General features: G+C 40.7%; 1 protein-coding gene across 1 annotated transcript in view; it reads right to left on the reverse strand.

The window, feature by feature from the left end:
• TCF12 (transcription factor 12) overlaps nucleotides 1–15,250 on the reverse strand; it is a 167,420-nt gene that overhangs the window by 91,127 nt on the left and 61,043 nt on the right. Inside the window, exon 2 of the mRNA XM_034784435.1 lies at nucleotides 9,175–9,239. Within this exon, the coding sequence (XP_034640326.1) occupies nucleotides 9,175–9,239 (65 nt within the window). The remainder of the gene's footprint in view (nucleotides 1–9,174; nucleotides 9,240–15,250) is intronic.

Genomic DNA, 15,250 nt, shown 5'->3' on the forward strand with positions numbered 1-15,250 from the left:
ACCCAAGAGGTGGAGCTGCAACACCCATCTCATCCCCACAGCCTTAGAGATGATCCTGGCAGCTGTGTTGGCGGCATCGAGGGCTGACTGAAAAGCTGTTTTTGCCACCAGTTGCCCTTCCTGAATGATGACGCTGAAGGAATCCTGGGAGTTCTCCGGGAGTTTATCAATAAAGTCCTATAGTTTATTGTAATTCGTGTAGTCAAATTTCACTGTGAGCACCTGGTAATTGGCTATTCAAAACCGTAAGGTGGCAGAGGAACACGCCTTCCTACCAAAGAGATCAAAACGCTTCCAATCTCTGTTGTAGAGTGTCGTCTTAGAGTGGTATTGTCAGCCATGAGAGTCTACAGTGTCCACCATGATGGAATTGGGCAGGTAAATAGAAACTCTGATTCGTTTGTGGGAACATAATATTTTTTGTCCACCCACTTGCATGTTGGGGCCACCAAAGTTGGGTTTGCCACACCATCTTAGGTGGGTCTAGGATGGTCTCATTGATTGTGAGGGCAATTTTGGAGGTAGTTGATACATGGGCGATATTGATAAGCTGGTGGTGTGTATCTTTAACCTTCTCCAATGGTATGCAAAGGGTGTCTGCCACTCTCTTTGCCAGCTCTTGGAACAAGCAGAAGTCATCCACCATGGAAGGTGGTGATGGCATGATCACTTCGTCCGGTGAGGAAGAGGATATGGCCTTGGGTGTGACCACCTCCTCTGTGTCCACCAGTTGCTCCTCCACTTCTTGGGGTTCTGAGACCTGTGATGCTATAGCTAAGGGGGCATGCTTGGGAGGTTCTCAGGCGATGCTCGGTGCCCTCAAGGAAGGCTGGCAGTGCGCCACCCAGGGATCCCAGTATGGCCACTGCACTGGCATAGGGCCTGGTAGAGGTTCCCAGTGGTGCCTATACCAAGATGATGGTGGTGCCATCTGGTGGTACGTCCCTGAACGCTGTTGATATTAGGTCCCATATGGAGATTGGGCGGAGTACAGAGAAACCCAGTCCGGCTCACTCTCTGATCCCTCACTCAACATCGGAAGGGCATGGCATGATTGTGGGGAAATACCCCTTGATCAGCCATGGCTAGGTGTCATGATCCCAGTACCGAGGGGGAGAGAGTCAGGAGCTTCCAACACAGCCACTGGTCTAATGGAATTCTGCCAGTACTGAGCGTCCCAGTGTCGGTGGCAGTGCTGGGGGAGATGGGGACCTCACCTGTAACACTCTGTCCAGTGCGGGATGGGGCAATGCCGCTGGCAGTACCGATGTCAGCTTGCATACCAGGAACGTCTTAGGGTGTTTGTTCTTGTCTTTTTGTACCGAAGATTCGGTCCCCGTCACCAAAGGTTCTGTGGGCCTATCAACAGTACCAGACACCGACGGTTGTCATGAGATTCAGGTGCTGGATGATCTCAGTGCTCGTGGTGCTGAGGATACTGAGCAAGATGGTGATTGCCCTTGGCTATCCCTGGGCTCACTGAGAGGACTTCCCGCTCTCTTTTTTTGATGTGTGAGAGGTGTCTGCAAAGTTGAAGGTTGAGGGGAAGACTCACACCTGGCAAAGGGCTGAGGTCGGAGAGCCTCCTCCATAAAGATGATTTTCTGGTGGGGTGCTCTATCCTTGCAGGATCTCTGTCAGAGCTGCTGGCAGAGGGAACACTACTGTTGGATGTGGCACTTGCCGAGACAGTGAATGCCCTGGGAGTGCTTGTCCGCAACCGGAATCACCTCGCTGCAAGTGCGACACTTCTTGAAGTCTGGAGTACAGGGCATACCCTTGTCCGGGTGGGTCCTCCGCAGTGAGGGTCAACAGAAGAAGGAAGTCTTTTCTTTCTTCTTTTTGTTGTTGCTTTTAAGGCCTGGCCAAATAAAAGTCAAAAAGCGGCTAAAGGATTTCTAAAAGCTAAAGATTAACAACTGAAAAGGAGACATAACCATCTCCTAAAGGACAGTTAAGGGCTCCGTCTCTAGCCAGGGTTGGTTGAGAAGGAAGAGGACCATTACCCGTGCATGCTGGCTAGTCTTCTGGCACAGCACAACGAGAGACAACACATGTGGAGGCCTAATGGACACTGCTAGCAAAGTTCTCTGATCAGCAGTGCAGGGACACAGACATACCTACAGTGGAGCACCCATAGCGACACTACTCGAAGAAGAATGAAAAGCTTTGACTTTTTAAAAAGTTTTCCCTTTCTTTTTTTTAATCCAAAACTATTCACCAAATTTACAGATTGTTTTGGTCAACCCCAAACTTTATTTTTCAGTGAATGAACTATAAACTCATCATAGGGGATAGAAAACTGAACTGGGGGAAAGGATGTAGAAACTGTCCCTCTGAGGAGGCTGTTTTCTCATATCTTTTCCCACTCCACTCCCAAGACTATCACTTCCTAGCTTCTTCTTTCTTTCAGTCTTATTTTCCTTTCCACCCGACAGAAATTTGGTGGTGCTCTCACTTTCTGGAGTATCTGTACATATTGATTTTTCTCCTCCGTCCCCCCACGTATAAAGGAGTTCCCACAACACTTGAGCAAAACTTAAGTAGGAATGTGTGATGTTGTGCAGTCTATATGGTTTTATAAAAACATAATAAGAAGTGAATATAATGTAACCAGAATAGTTTTATAAAAATATGATAAGTGAATATAATGTAACTGGAATATGCTTCATGCAAAAGGTCTCTTGTAAGGTATCATTACAAAGCTTATAATCTTCTGAGTGTGATCATCCTATTTGTATAAATGTACCACTCTTGTATCTGAAACTAAAAATATGAACTATAATTCTGAGGGCCTATTGTAATTATGCAATTATGGGCCATTAATGGTGGTTTGGAATCTTGATGACTCCCATTAACCAGGACCATTGTCTGCAGATGGCTGTGTTTACCTGTTAGTCTTCTTGTATATGTGTGTGCTGGCAAGTGGGTAATGAAGTCTTGTAGTGACATGTGATCATGTCACCTGACCTGGAATCCATCTTTAACCTGGTGCTTTTCCAGTGGGGGGAGGGAGCTGTGGAAACCCAGAGAGACAAAGGGTTCCCGCCTTACGCAAAAGATATATAAAGCGGTGGAAGAGAACAAGTGGAGGGAGAAGCAATCATGAAGAATCCCCTAGCTATCACCTGAGCTGGAACAAGAGCTGTACCAGGGAAAAGAACTGTGCGCAGGCCTGGAAGGTGTCCAGTCTGAGAAAAAGCTTACTAAAGCATCTCTGAGGGTTAGATTATCTGTATTCAGTTTGATTAGACATAGATTTGCGCATTTTATTTTATTTTGCTTGGTGACTTACTTTGTTCTGTCTATTACTACTTGGAACCACTTAAATCCTACTGTCTGTATTTAATAAAATCACTTTCTATTTAGTAATTCACTCAGAGTATGTATTAATACCTGGGGGAGCAAACAACTGTGCATATCTCACGGAGGTAAACCTAAGTAAACGAAGTGTCCTGGCGTGCCAGTTGCTTACCCTGATGGGCCGGGACAGCAACTAGTGGATAAATTTTGGGGGGAGTAACCCCTGTGACCACCCCCCACATGACCCTACCCCTAGCCCAGGACCCCCCCCACCACTCTCACCATCCCATTCCTTCCCACCTTATCTGGGGAGGACCAGGGGAGGATGTCTCTGGCCTGGCTGGAGCTGCTCCGGTAGGCTGGGCAGCGCGGCCGCAGCCTGCTCTGGCGGGCCAGACCGGGCAATACGGCCGCAGCATGTTCCAGTGGGCTGCGTCGGGGGGCACGACTGCAGCATGCTCCAGAGGCCCAGGCAGTACGGCCACAGCCTGGGGGCTGTGGGGTGAGCAGCATGGCTGCAGCCTGCCAGCCCCAGAGCTGCAGCTGCTTCGAAGGCTGGGGGGAGAGCAGCGTGGCCAGAAGTGGAGAGACTCTGGCCCTGCCTCTTCCCTTCTGTCTCTGCTGGCTGTGTTGCCTCTCCTTGCTCCCTCTGTTGCGGGGGAGGTGCCGTGTCCCACCTCTCCCTCTCTATACCCGTTCATAAGCCGACCCCCTTCTCTGGTGCTTCCCTTTTTTACTAAAAAAATTCAGCTTATGAATGAATATATATGATAACTATTTTTCCTTATCCTCTCTTTACTCTCTTTTTAAAAGTTGTGGCACAAAATAAAAGTGACTTGTTTGTTTTGTGGGACATTTATAACATGAAGGTCAATGCAACTGGATAATGCAATATCTGGATTTTACTCTCAATGCTCTGATCAAAGTTTTAGACAATGAGATGTAACCTTTTAAAATCTCATATTAAATTCTGAAGTGAATTGTGCTGACCTGGTTAGCAGTGAGGCCATGAATTTCCTATAGAGAACAGAAGAAAAATCTGAGTGGACAAGCTCCAATAACTAGTGCTTATGTTCTATTTTCTATTTAATTATAATATCCTCCAGCCTGAATGAACTGTGAGCTTACACTCCAACCTCCTTATGACTGGGATCCAGATGAAGAGGATGTTTGCATATTAAAATGTAGCAAGGTTGGAGGATGATCCATCGGGTCAATCTGAGTTTTACAGAGAATGAAAAGCCAGCTAAACTCTCCTTCAAGGGACAAGCCAAATAAGTGCTATATTTAAAGAGATTTTATGAACTATAAAACATATTCCAAAGCAGCACTCAGACCACTGCATCTGCATTTCCTTGTAGTGTACATTCTATCCCTGTTAAACAAAAAAATTCCCAAACCCCGTATAGTAATATTTACACCATAGGAATAAAATGAATGTGAGAAAGAATAACTGTAAAAATCTACCTTAAATATATTTGCTTGAGATAAATTCCCATAAGTAACACTAACTATGCTATTAATGTGCATAAAATGTTACTGACATATTGTAAAACTCTGGCTAATTTAATAATGCCTGATGTGCCTTACATCATGTTCAAATGATGTAATAATACGCTGTTAAATGAGTCACCTCACATTAGCTTCATGGCAATAGCATAACTGATGGGTCATTAAAGTGAAACTGGTGTAGCATATTACTGGAAATACTGTTATTTTTGCTATTGATTTTTTTCTTCTTTTTTTATTGATCCAAAACATAGAGCTTCTGGAACAAACATCGTTATTAGCAATAGCCACAATACTTATAAAATACTAACAGCCACAAATAAGTTAAAAATCCATCTATCATTACAGCATAAAATATTCTACAATACAATATTTTACACTGATTGAGTAAAATGTAATTAGTCCATCACATCACTGTATCTTTCAACAATCGTGTTTCATAGATTTATATGGCTATCATCAATTTCATTCTCTTAGTGTATTTTATAAGAATTAGAATGTCTTGTCTACATCTGCATGTACAATTTATAGAATTATTAAGCATATCAAGACAACTGAGCTGTTCATAAACATGTTACATTTTAAACTGAAATATTGCTGATTTTCTCTCTTCATTCTGTTCAGATCTTGTCTACTATTTATTATACTTCAGGTTTGTTTGTTTTTTAAAACTACTTTCTTACATCTTGGTAATAATTCAAAGTCTGGATAGCATTCAATACAGAATAAAAGGGATATACTTCTACACTTCAAAAAATCCACCACTATGTTCCATTATTCCTTCATGATTGTCTGGATTTACTGAAGTAGAGCATTTAATATATTATTTTCCTATATGTACAAAATGTTACTATGTAATTAAGAATTAATCCAACCATAGCTGTGAACCTTAACATACAGTTACATTGTTTATGACCTCCCTATTTATGTAGGGTGCATTTTAAAGATAATGCAGATTTGATTGCTTATTATAAACACCAAAATCTGAATGGTTAAATATATGTGCACTGACCTGCAGATACGTTCATGACCCTAGTTAAAATCCAGCATGCATTCACAATTCAGAATGTAATCTCCACTCATTTCACTAACAGAACATGTAGTTTCAATCTTACCATAGATAAACTTGATGAAAACAGGCATTTTCCCTTATTTACAAGAACTCATTTCAAAATAAAGCACTCTTTAAGGTTCACAGAGAAACAATTTAAAAAAAACAACTTAAATTGATAGTGTGATTCCACACAGAAAAATATAAACATAAACCCAATTTAAAGGGACACCAAATAGGGTGTTTTTATAAAGTGGCCTAGCATAGCATTTTATTCTATTAGTAGATCACAATTTCTGGATTTCTTCTAAAAAACAATGACAGTCACTGGTTTGGTTACAGCTCAATTCGACCATCTTACTAGATGTCTCCTTGAGGTTTTGCATTTTCCAAGGGAGAGAAGCTGTAGGAGACAGGAAGGTGCAGGACATACCAAGGATCCAGAGGAGGGAGGGAACATGCATTGAAACCAAAAGGAGGAAAGCAGAATCAGGTCACTAAACACTTGGACAAACCAATTTACTATGGAGTAAAATACCAGAAGCCGCACACAAAGCTTGTTTGGTTTGCGGAAATAGTTTTTGTGATAAATTGGAAAACTGTAGTCGGCTGCACCATAATTCAGGAAAACTGCCTACAGGGCATTGTTAAGTATTGGCATTCTTCACGCTATATGGCATAAAAATGAAGAGCTTGATACTGCAAACATTTACGTTGGTAAATATTTTACACATGAATGGTGCCACTGAGATGAAACAACAACTCACATAAACAAAGTTACTTAAAAGTGTTTTTGCAGGATTGGGCTAAAAAAGCAGAGTAATTGGCCCCAAAAGCTCAATACTCAAAGAGGCAGCAGAAAAGCATCCTAAAAACTTTTTGCTAAAAGTATCTTGAAGAGACGTTTAAGTTAAAGAACAAGTTGTAGTCTGTCACAGAAGTTCACTGAAAATAATTAAATCAACAGATTTAACAATATCTTAATTCTAAACCTCCTGTAAACATTAAGAAATCTTATATTTGGAGAGGAAAAAAAACAAAACTTTAAAAAAAGACAACTGGGATCAAAACTAAAACAGAGGAATCTAATCTACTAAAAACTATTTTTCCCTTTTATTTACAACTTCTAAAAAGGGGACGGAAGGATATAGAGAGATTGGGAAATCCCAGGAAAATCTTTTAACAAAACAAAATAAAATAAGATTAGAATAAAGAAGCTTTTGGCTTCAAAATAGTTTAATCAACAGAAATTAAAATAAAATGGAGAACTGGCATCACTAAAAAGTGGGCATACAAAACCAATTTCTTTGAAGCGAAACTACAAGCAAAGTTAACCTCTTCCCACTGCAGAACAAAACACAGTTTTATGTAATTTGATTGTAAACCTGTTCTGCAATATAAAAAATTAGCACTAATGAAAGTAATCAGTAAATTAGTAAATTAGCCAGCTTCCAAAATAATGTCAAACTTAAATTATTATATTTAAATATTGCACATACTGACTTGTTTGAACAACACTAACGTTCATACAATCTACCAATGTCTAGACTAGCAATCATATGAAGTCCATAACTTGCATTTAAAGAGGTACTGCTGCTTTTTGGGAGACTGAATATTAATAGGAGTTTCACAGTACAGATACAAATGGTCTTTGTTTTCAACATCTGTGTTGCAGAGAAGAGACGGAATAGAGGAATCAAGATGACCCTTACTTAATAGGAGAAGCAGTGCTACAATCAGTACTGCCACATGGTGCTGCCTTTTCACGCCTTACAAACTACTATTTAGAGACTTGGACAAGTGTCAAACCCAAGAGCTAAGTTTTTTCAAGGTTAGACATTCCTGAAAACACTAGTTCAAAGTGACTAGAATGTTTACTGGAAATAAGAACATATTTTCCCCATTGAAAATAAATAATCACAAATGAATTTCTCTCCTAGCACTAGACACGTAATACACTAGTTATTTAACAATTTTGAAAAAAAAAAACAGCATTTGGTTTTCAGCACAAATTCAGGAGTACTGTCAAGGTGTAGTTTAAAAAATGTAAACATTTGCAGACCACATTCCTTTTAAGAAAAGAACTAACACATTTTGTTTTATAAATTGTTCTGACTATGAGCTACACCTGGATTATTTTTTTTAAATCTAAGATGAACATATTGACACTGAAATGGAAATATGCCTGCATCTTACAACTTATTTTAAACATTACTAAAACCATTTATTATAAGAAATAACACAGGATTATGTTGGTGACAAAATTTAGAAATCTGAGGATATTATCTGCCTTAGGAGCATTAACATTAAACAGAAGAAATAGAAGAGTTTGCTAATGCAGTGTATTATATATACTACCAGCATTTCACTTCTAGAAAACTGAATTCAAATTATAGCTTGAGTCACAAATGAAAATTAATCTGGTGGACTCAGTGCACATTCTACTCTCATTGACAATTTGGCCTGACTAGTTGTCTGCTCAAGAAAAAAGAAGGCTTAGATTTTCAGACAAACGATTTTGAGTATCTCTGTTTCTGGGTTCACACTTGGAAAGACCTTAAAGGGTCCTAATTTTCAGATAGTGAATGATCAGCATTTTCTGAAATCTGAAGTTGGAGATCTCGCTAACAGCAGCGAACAAAAATCACTAGCCACTTTTGAAAAACTTGGTCCAAGACTGGAAAACCTGAGTAGTTTCAGGTCAGGATGAAAACACATTGGCCGAAGAATACACAAAGGCACGGGGGAGGAGAGGGAGAGCAACCAAAGACTCAAGGGATGGGTTTTTTATACAGGGACTTAGTCCTCCAGGTTTCTATTCAAATCCAGCCTAGGTCAGTAGTTGCTGGAAGTTCATGGTTTGATGGTCTATATGAAATAAATCTGGTTACTTTAATCTAATCCCAGTGAACAATCACACCAGCTGGCAAGGAGGCCAAGAATTGAAAGGACTCAGTCCAAGATGATCCCATCTAGGAAAGGGGTGGAGCATATTGGGGAAGCAAGTTGCCAAACATGTATAGCACTGTATATATATCCATTCTTTTGTTAAATAAAGGACTTGAGTCCCCAGAACCATGGAAACAGTTCCCCTTTCACAAGCACTAACCCATCTCAAATATACACACAAAAGGTTTGTGAGGCAGTTGGACAGCACTAGCTCTCACAAAGTACAATTCAAGCCAGTGCTATTAGACCTTTACATTCATTTCTGTCTTAGGTAAGAACTATTAGCCTGAAATGTTCAAATGAATTCAACTAATTACTGAATGAAGATAATTCAACTTCTTTTCAATGATCACTGCACTTACTTGACAACCTGGTAGTCCTGGGTCTCTGCCATATAGTGGAAATGGACCCCTATCTGATGTTTTTCCTACAAAGCAAAAGAAAAAAAGGTTTGAAATAAACCCATTTTTGAACTGGCTAGATATTTTACATTAAAAATATTTGCCAGCACAACATTAAAACAAAACCTGAAGCCCAGTGCAATCTACAGAAAGCAAGTTGCCAGGTTAAAAGTGGGCTTATTCATATATTTCTTTTATATGGTTAAATGTCACTCTTTAGTCTATCAACATACCATAGTACAGATCAGGGATAATTTTGTACATTGTTATAGCTATCAATCTGTTATAAGCAAAATGAACATTTCTAATGCTGGTAGCACTATTTGGAAAAGTGATATCAGAATGACGCAGTGTAGTAAATTGATGGCATGCAGGAAGCTGACATATAAAACTGGATGTCCAGACTCATTACCAAAGTATTTGGAACTCAGAATTGAAGAGGTAAAAGGTTTGGGCTGTGGTGTTAACATGATGAGTACACCTTTTGTTGAATCACAGAACAAAAAACAGTCCACAATCTTAGAGGAGTTACATCCTACTCTCCCAAATGGAAACAAGGTTGTATAATAGCAACAGATGAAAACAACAGAAAAAAATGGGAAAATCAAGGAGAAAGTGCTGGCAGCAGAATAATCATAATAAAGGAAATTCTGAAGACCGTAACCCTCCGGTTCTTAAGCACAAAATGAAGCCCACATTCAGATGCCTAGGGAAGGGAGGACAAGCGCATGCAGGGGTGCACAAAAATTCAAATTTGTGAAATACAGAAACTAAAACCAAGTAATTCACAACAGGTTACTGTAATTTCATGTAACTGTTGCCACCTTTAATAAAGACATCTCATATAATCAATCATTTGGTGGGAAGAATCAATAGAACTACTAGGGTATATTGACATTTGAAACAAATGCCACAACTCAATAAACTAAAAAGGAGTGCAGGCGCTGGCACACATCCCTTCTCTGGTATTCTGTAGTGCAGCAACAGGAGTTCCAAGTTTAACCAGAACACTCAGTGTCATACATAGTGCTTGTTACAGAGGTAGGCTAACTAATTTAACAAACCATTTACGTGACAATTAGTGTGGATTTTTTTCTTTTAAATAGGTTCTTCCATGTACTACTAAAGGCATGGGGTGGTGAGGAAAGAAAAAGATAAAGCAGCAGCTTAGTTTAGGCTTTCCGGAAATCAGCAACTCTGATTTAGTTCTCAATGAAGCAAAAGTTCAGCACTATTTAGGACACTTCACACCCTCCCACCCCCAAATCACAATGCAGGGAATAACTTCTTTTGCTAACAAATTAAAATGCAACAGAAACACAGTAATTTTGTAATCTATGATTGATCTAATCAACCCTGGAAACCCACATATGCCCACTCATCCTTTAAAACCTTCATCTCAGGAGAAAACTCTAACCATATAAAAAGCTCAATTAACCTACCCATTCAAGGGAACAACCAGACTTTCCCCACTTAGCCATACTTTCGTAAGGCTGTCTCCTGGCTTGCAGGCACCACACACAGGGCTGTGCTCATCATATAGAACAGCTGCCCTAGTATGTTGCTGGTTGGGGTTGGAGGGTGTGAGATGCGGCAAGGTATTACAGTGCTCCACCCCCTCTGGCCACTACTGGTAGCAATAGTCAACAGTGAGAAAGATGCTCCATGGCTCCCCATAAGAACAGCCACTTCCCAGGCAATACCATAAAGGGGTGGGAAAGTGCTCCAGAGCTCCATTTACTGTTTCCAGTGCTGCTGGCTGAGTGGGAGAAGAAATCCAGGGCCCCACCCCTTACCCTGGTTGTTTCAGTACGAGGGACCTGTGGAAGACTTCCTGGAGCTTCATCTTTCTGACCCCTGCCAATGCTTATAGTGGGGGTGGCGGAAGAAGGTTCCCTGATTCTGTTTGCTCATGCTGTCCAGGGCAGACAAGGAAAGAGCTTCTCCCTGCTCTATTCCCCCCCCCCCATTCCCATCTTATTCACACCCACACAGTGGAAGTGAGGGAGGTGGAGTGTGGGATGGAGGGTGAAAGCAAATGGCAAAGAGGAACCAATAATGAAAGTGGGGTATGGAATAAACGAGGAGGGAAAGTGGAAAAGGAATAGAGAATGAGTGAACAATTAGATGAAAGTGGGGAAAAAGTGAGGGGGGGGAATGGAAGGTGAAGAGGTTGCGCTCATGCGTTTTAAATTTAAGCTCAGGCAGTTTCAAAAAGAAACCAGAGTCTACAATATCCCTCACACAATTATGTACTGATATGTTCTAATCTTTCTGTGTTCATTGTATTCTCAGATTTATCAAGCACGTGTGATTCTTTTTAAAATTTACTACTTGCTAATACCAGCTTTACAAATTGAAGTCCCAATCCTAGAAACACCACAAGAAGAATATTCCACTGAAGTCAAGTATTTACAGCATCCAGCCTTAAAATGTGGCTTTGAGGTTCTCTATTAAATCTCAGATGTTTGACAAATAACATTAACATTGAGTGGGAACAGCCTCCTGAGCATTGCCTCACCATCAAAGATGGTTAAAAAGTCAATCTCTGCCAAAGTGTGGAAAGAGTCAGAAAGACAATCACTGATTATAGAAAACATTAACTAGATATCTGTCCCAAGTGTGACAAACCATAGTATTGCACTCAAAAAATATCCAAACACACTATTCAAACCCTAATCTGAAGACAGTGATTAATAAACCAAGGATACTCACAACATTTCAAGCATTTGAAAATGTCTATGCTTATTTAGCAACCAATGAAAGAAACCTCCCCCACAAATAATACATGTATTTTGTAATATCTTTTAGTATAAATCAGAAAACACAAATTCCAAAGTTGCTCTTTGCTTTAACAATGAATATGACTAGATAATACGCAATGAAGACTGTTAGCTTTAGATATTTACCAATTTTAAATGCCAATTCTTTACTAGTTTAAATTTTTGCCTGCTAAGCAAAAGTTCACCTTGTTCATTTTATACAAATTACTACTTAAAATAGAAAAATGTCTAACTCCTCCTAGAACATCATCTCTGCATGATTATTAACATATTGGTTACTACAAATATTCCATTATAATTTACTGGTGAAATGGGAGCATTGCTATTAAAAAAAAAAAAGAGAGAGAGAGAGAGAGAGAGAGAGAAAGAAAGAAAAGTGAACATTTTTTTGCGGAAGCAATTTGCCTCTAACAACCATCAGGCACCAAACAAATAAAATACCTAGCATGCAAAATTATTTGAAGTAGCATGAATCATACTGTTCACGTTAAACAGACTCAGCATTTTCTTTCCAGAAAATGAGACTCTTAAACCAAATGATAAACAACTTTGACTAAAGTATGCAGTATTCCAGGCAGGCTTTAAAACAAATATTTGTGTAATAGTAAATTACGAAGACTGGAAAAATCATCATATATAGATGGTTTATGTAACAAGTAGGAATTGTTAGACACAAGTAAAATGAACATTTTATACATTCAGTATAAAAGCATGGCGGGCCCATAATATCCCACCCTACTGGGGGCAGAAAGTTTCACCACACCATATAGATTTGTTCTGAGAAATGATTCAGAAAAGTAAAAACTATAGTTGAAATGCTATCACCTAGAAATTCATCAGAACTGATGTGATTCCTCGGTATGATAAAAATTTGGAGCAAGTCACACCAAATCAGTCCTCTAAAGGCCAAACCTTTTATGAAATACTTAAAACAGACTGTACAGCTTTGGGATAAAGTACTGGAGCATGCTTTTGAGGGTATAAAGAATCTATTGGCCACATCCCCAGTGCTGGCATTTTATGCTCCCAAGTCTGCAGTCACTTCAGCAGATGCCAGCTGGTCTAGGTGGGGAGCTACTCCAGTTACACACAGAAAATTTGAAGCCTATAAAATATTGTTTCAAATGGCTTTACGTCACCATCTCCAGGTATGCCCCGTGATGATGTCTAAAGGGGAAGGTGACCATCTATACTAATATGGGTCACCACTTTTACAAAATTGTGATCAATCAAAGTACAAAGTATACCTTGTGAGGTATCATTGGAAAATTTCTAATCTGCTGAGTATTATTAGCTGGTTATAATTTGTGTAGAGTGACATGTGTGTAATTATGAAATTTTGCTAGATGTTTGTAACTCAAGCATGTTATGAGTCTGAGAAATGTCCTCAGGTTAGCTCTTCGGGAATAACAAAGGAACTATAAACAAGAGTCCCTGCATGTCATTCCCAAAGACACCTCAAACAGCACATATGCAAAAGATGCAAGCAAAATTTTGCAATTCATATGAAGAACTGATGGCCAGGCACGTCCACCATGGAACGGCTTGACCCCATAACACAGTAAGCATTTTTCCAGCAAAAAGTGTCAAGATATAAAAAGCAAGAACAAAGGCCCCGGATACCTCTTTGTTACCCCATCTCTGGACTGGTGAATTCTGACAGGGGAAATTTTGAACGAAAGGACTATGGTCCCCAAAACCTATTTGGGCAACATAACAGATTTAACATCCCCGCTATTCATTTTGGAATAATACTTGAATTTTGCTAATAAATCTTTAGTTAGTTTACTAAAGCACTGGGTACAGCGTTGTCCTTGATGAAGGTTCTGAGCATCCACTGACCTGTGTAAATGACTGGCCCCTTGAGGCTGGAAGAACCTAATGTCTGGTGATTTTTGGTATTAATAACCTATTATCACAGAAGTCCAGTTTGTCTGGATGGTAATATAGGCTGGAGTGTTTAAGAGGACTGTCTGTGGCTCCATATTAAACCAATATAGTGATCCAGGAGCACACATTTGTTGCTGGTTTGGTTAAATCTAATTATTGTATAGAATATACCAGTGTTTCCCAAACTTGGGATGCCGCTTGTGTAGGGAAAGCCCCTGGCAGGCTGGGCCAGTCTGTTTACCTGTCCCGTCCGCAGGTCCGGCTGATCGTGGCTCCCACTGGCCGCGGTTTGCTGCTCCAGGCCAATGGGAGCTGCTGGAAGCGGCGGCCAGTACGTCCCTCAGCCTGCGCCACTTCCAGCAGCTCCCATTGGCCTGGAGCAGCGAACTGCGGCCAGTGGGAGCCGCGATCGGCCGGACCTGCGGACGCGGCAGGTAAACAAACCGGCAATGAGCATGAGCTTGGCCCAATCCACTTCCAGCTTGAGAATGACTTGTGGAATGATCAAGTTAGGAGGAAAAGCAACAGGAAAGCCAATTTCCAGCTGAGGTGGAAGGCATCAGTTAGAAGCCTGGACTGATGCTCCCCTAAGAGCAGAATAGACAGCATTTCCTGTTGTCCCTTGTAGCAACCAGGTTGATCATCAAGATGTCCCAGGCTGCAAAGATGACTCACAAAACACTGTGCTTCAGACATCACTTATGGTCCCGGGAAAAATTCCTGCTGAGATGGCCTGGGAGATGATTCTGGACCCCATGCAAGTGATTGGTTATTGGAGCGATACTCTCATCAATGCAGAACTGCCACAACCTGATCACCTCTTAGCATAGCACACTGGAGCATACTCCCCATTGCCTGTTCACAATACACGGCTGCAGTACTGTCAGTAAGCATGTGAACTACTGAACCCTTGATGTGATCTAGGAAAGCTTGACAGACATCTTAGGTGGTCCGAAGCTGCAGGACACTGATATACAGTGGAGCTGCCTGCTCCGACCCCAGACCCTACACCTCCAGTAACCTATTAAGGAGACACTGGTGACAAGAGTCCTGTTTGGTAAGGGCCAGGCAAAGGGAATGCCTTGGCATACATTTCCCTGAACCTAACTAAATAAAACTAGAAAAATACACTAAAATAGTGAGAAATTGTGAGGTTAAGACCACAAACAGCTCAGACTCCAGCCACGGAGAGTAAGAAGGAACTTAGGGAGGTAAGGATGGTGCTGCCTCATATAGCCAGGGGAGGAGCTATGGCCATGAGGCACGGGCGCTGCCCTTCTATGGATACTGCTAGGCAAAATTCTTCAGCTCTGGTGCTCTGGGAGCATACACATGTAAGTGGAATACACAGCTGCATCTACTCG

This window comes from Trachemys scripta, chromosome 10 (genome assembly GCF_013100865.1).
Source record: "Trachemys scripta elegans isolate TJP31775 chromosome 10, CAS_Tse_1.0, whole genome shotgun sequence".
Classification (NCBI taxonomy): domain Eukaryota; kingdom Metazoa; phylum Chordata; order Testudines; family Emydidae; genus Trachemys; species Trachemys scripta.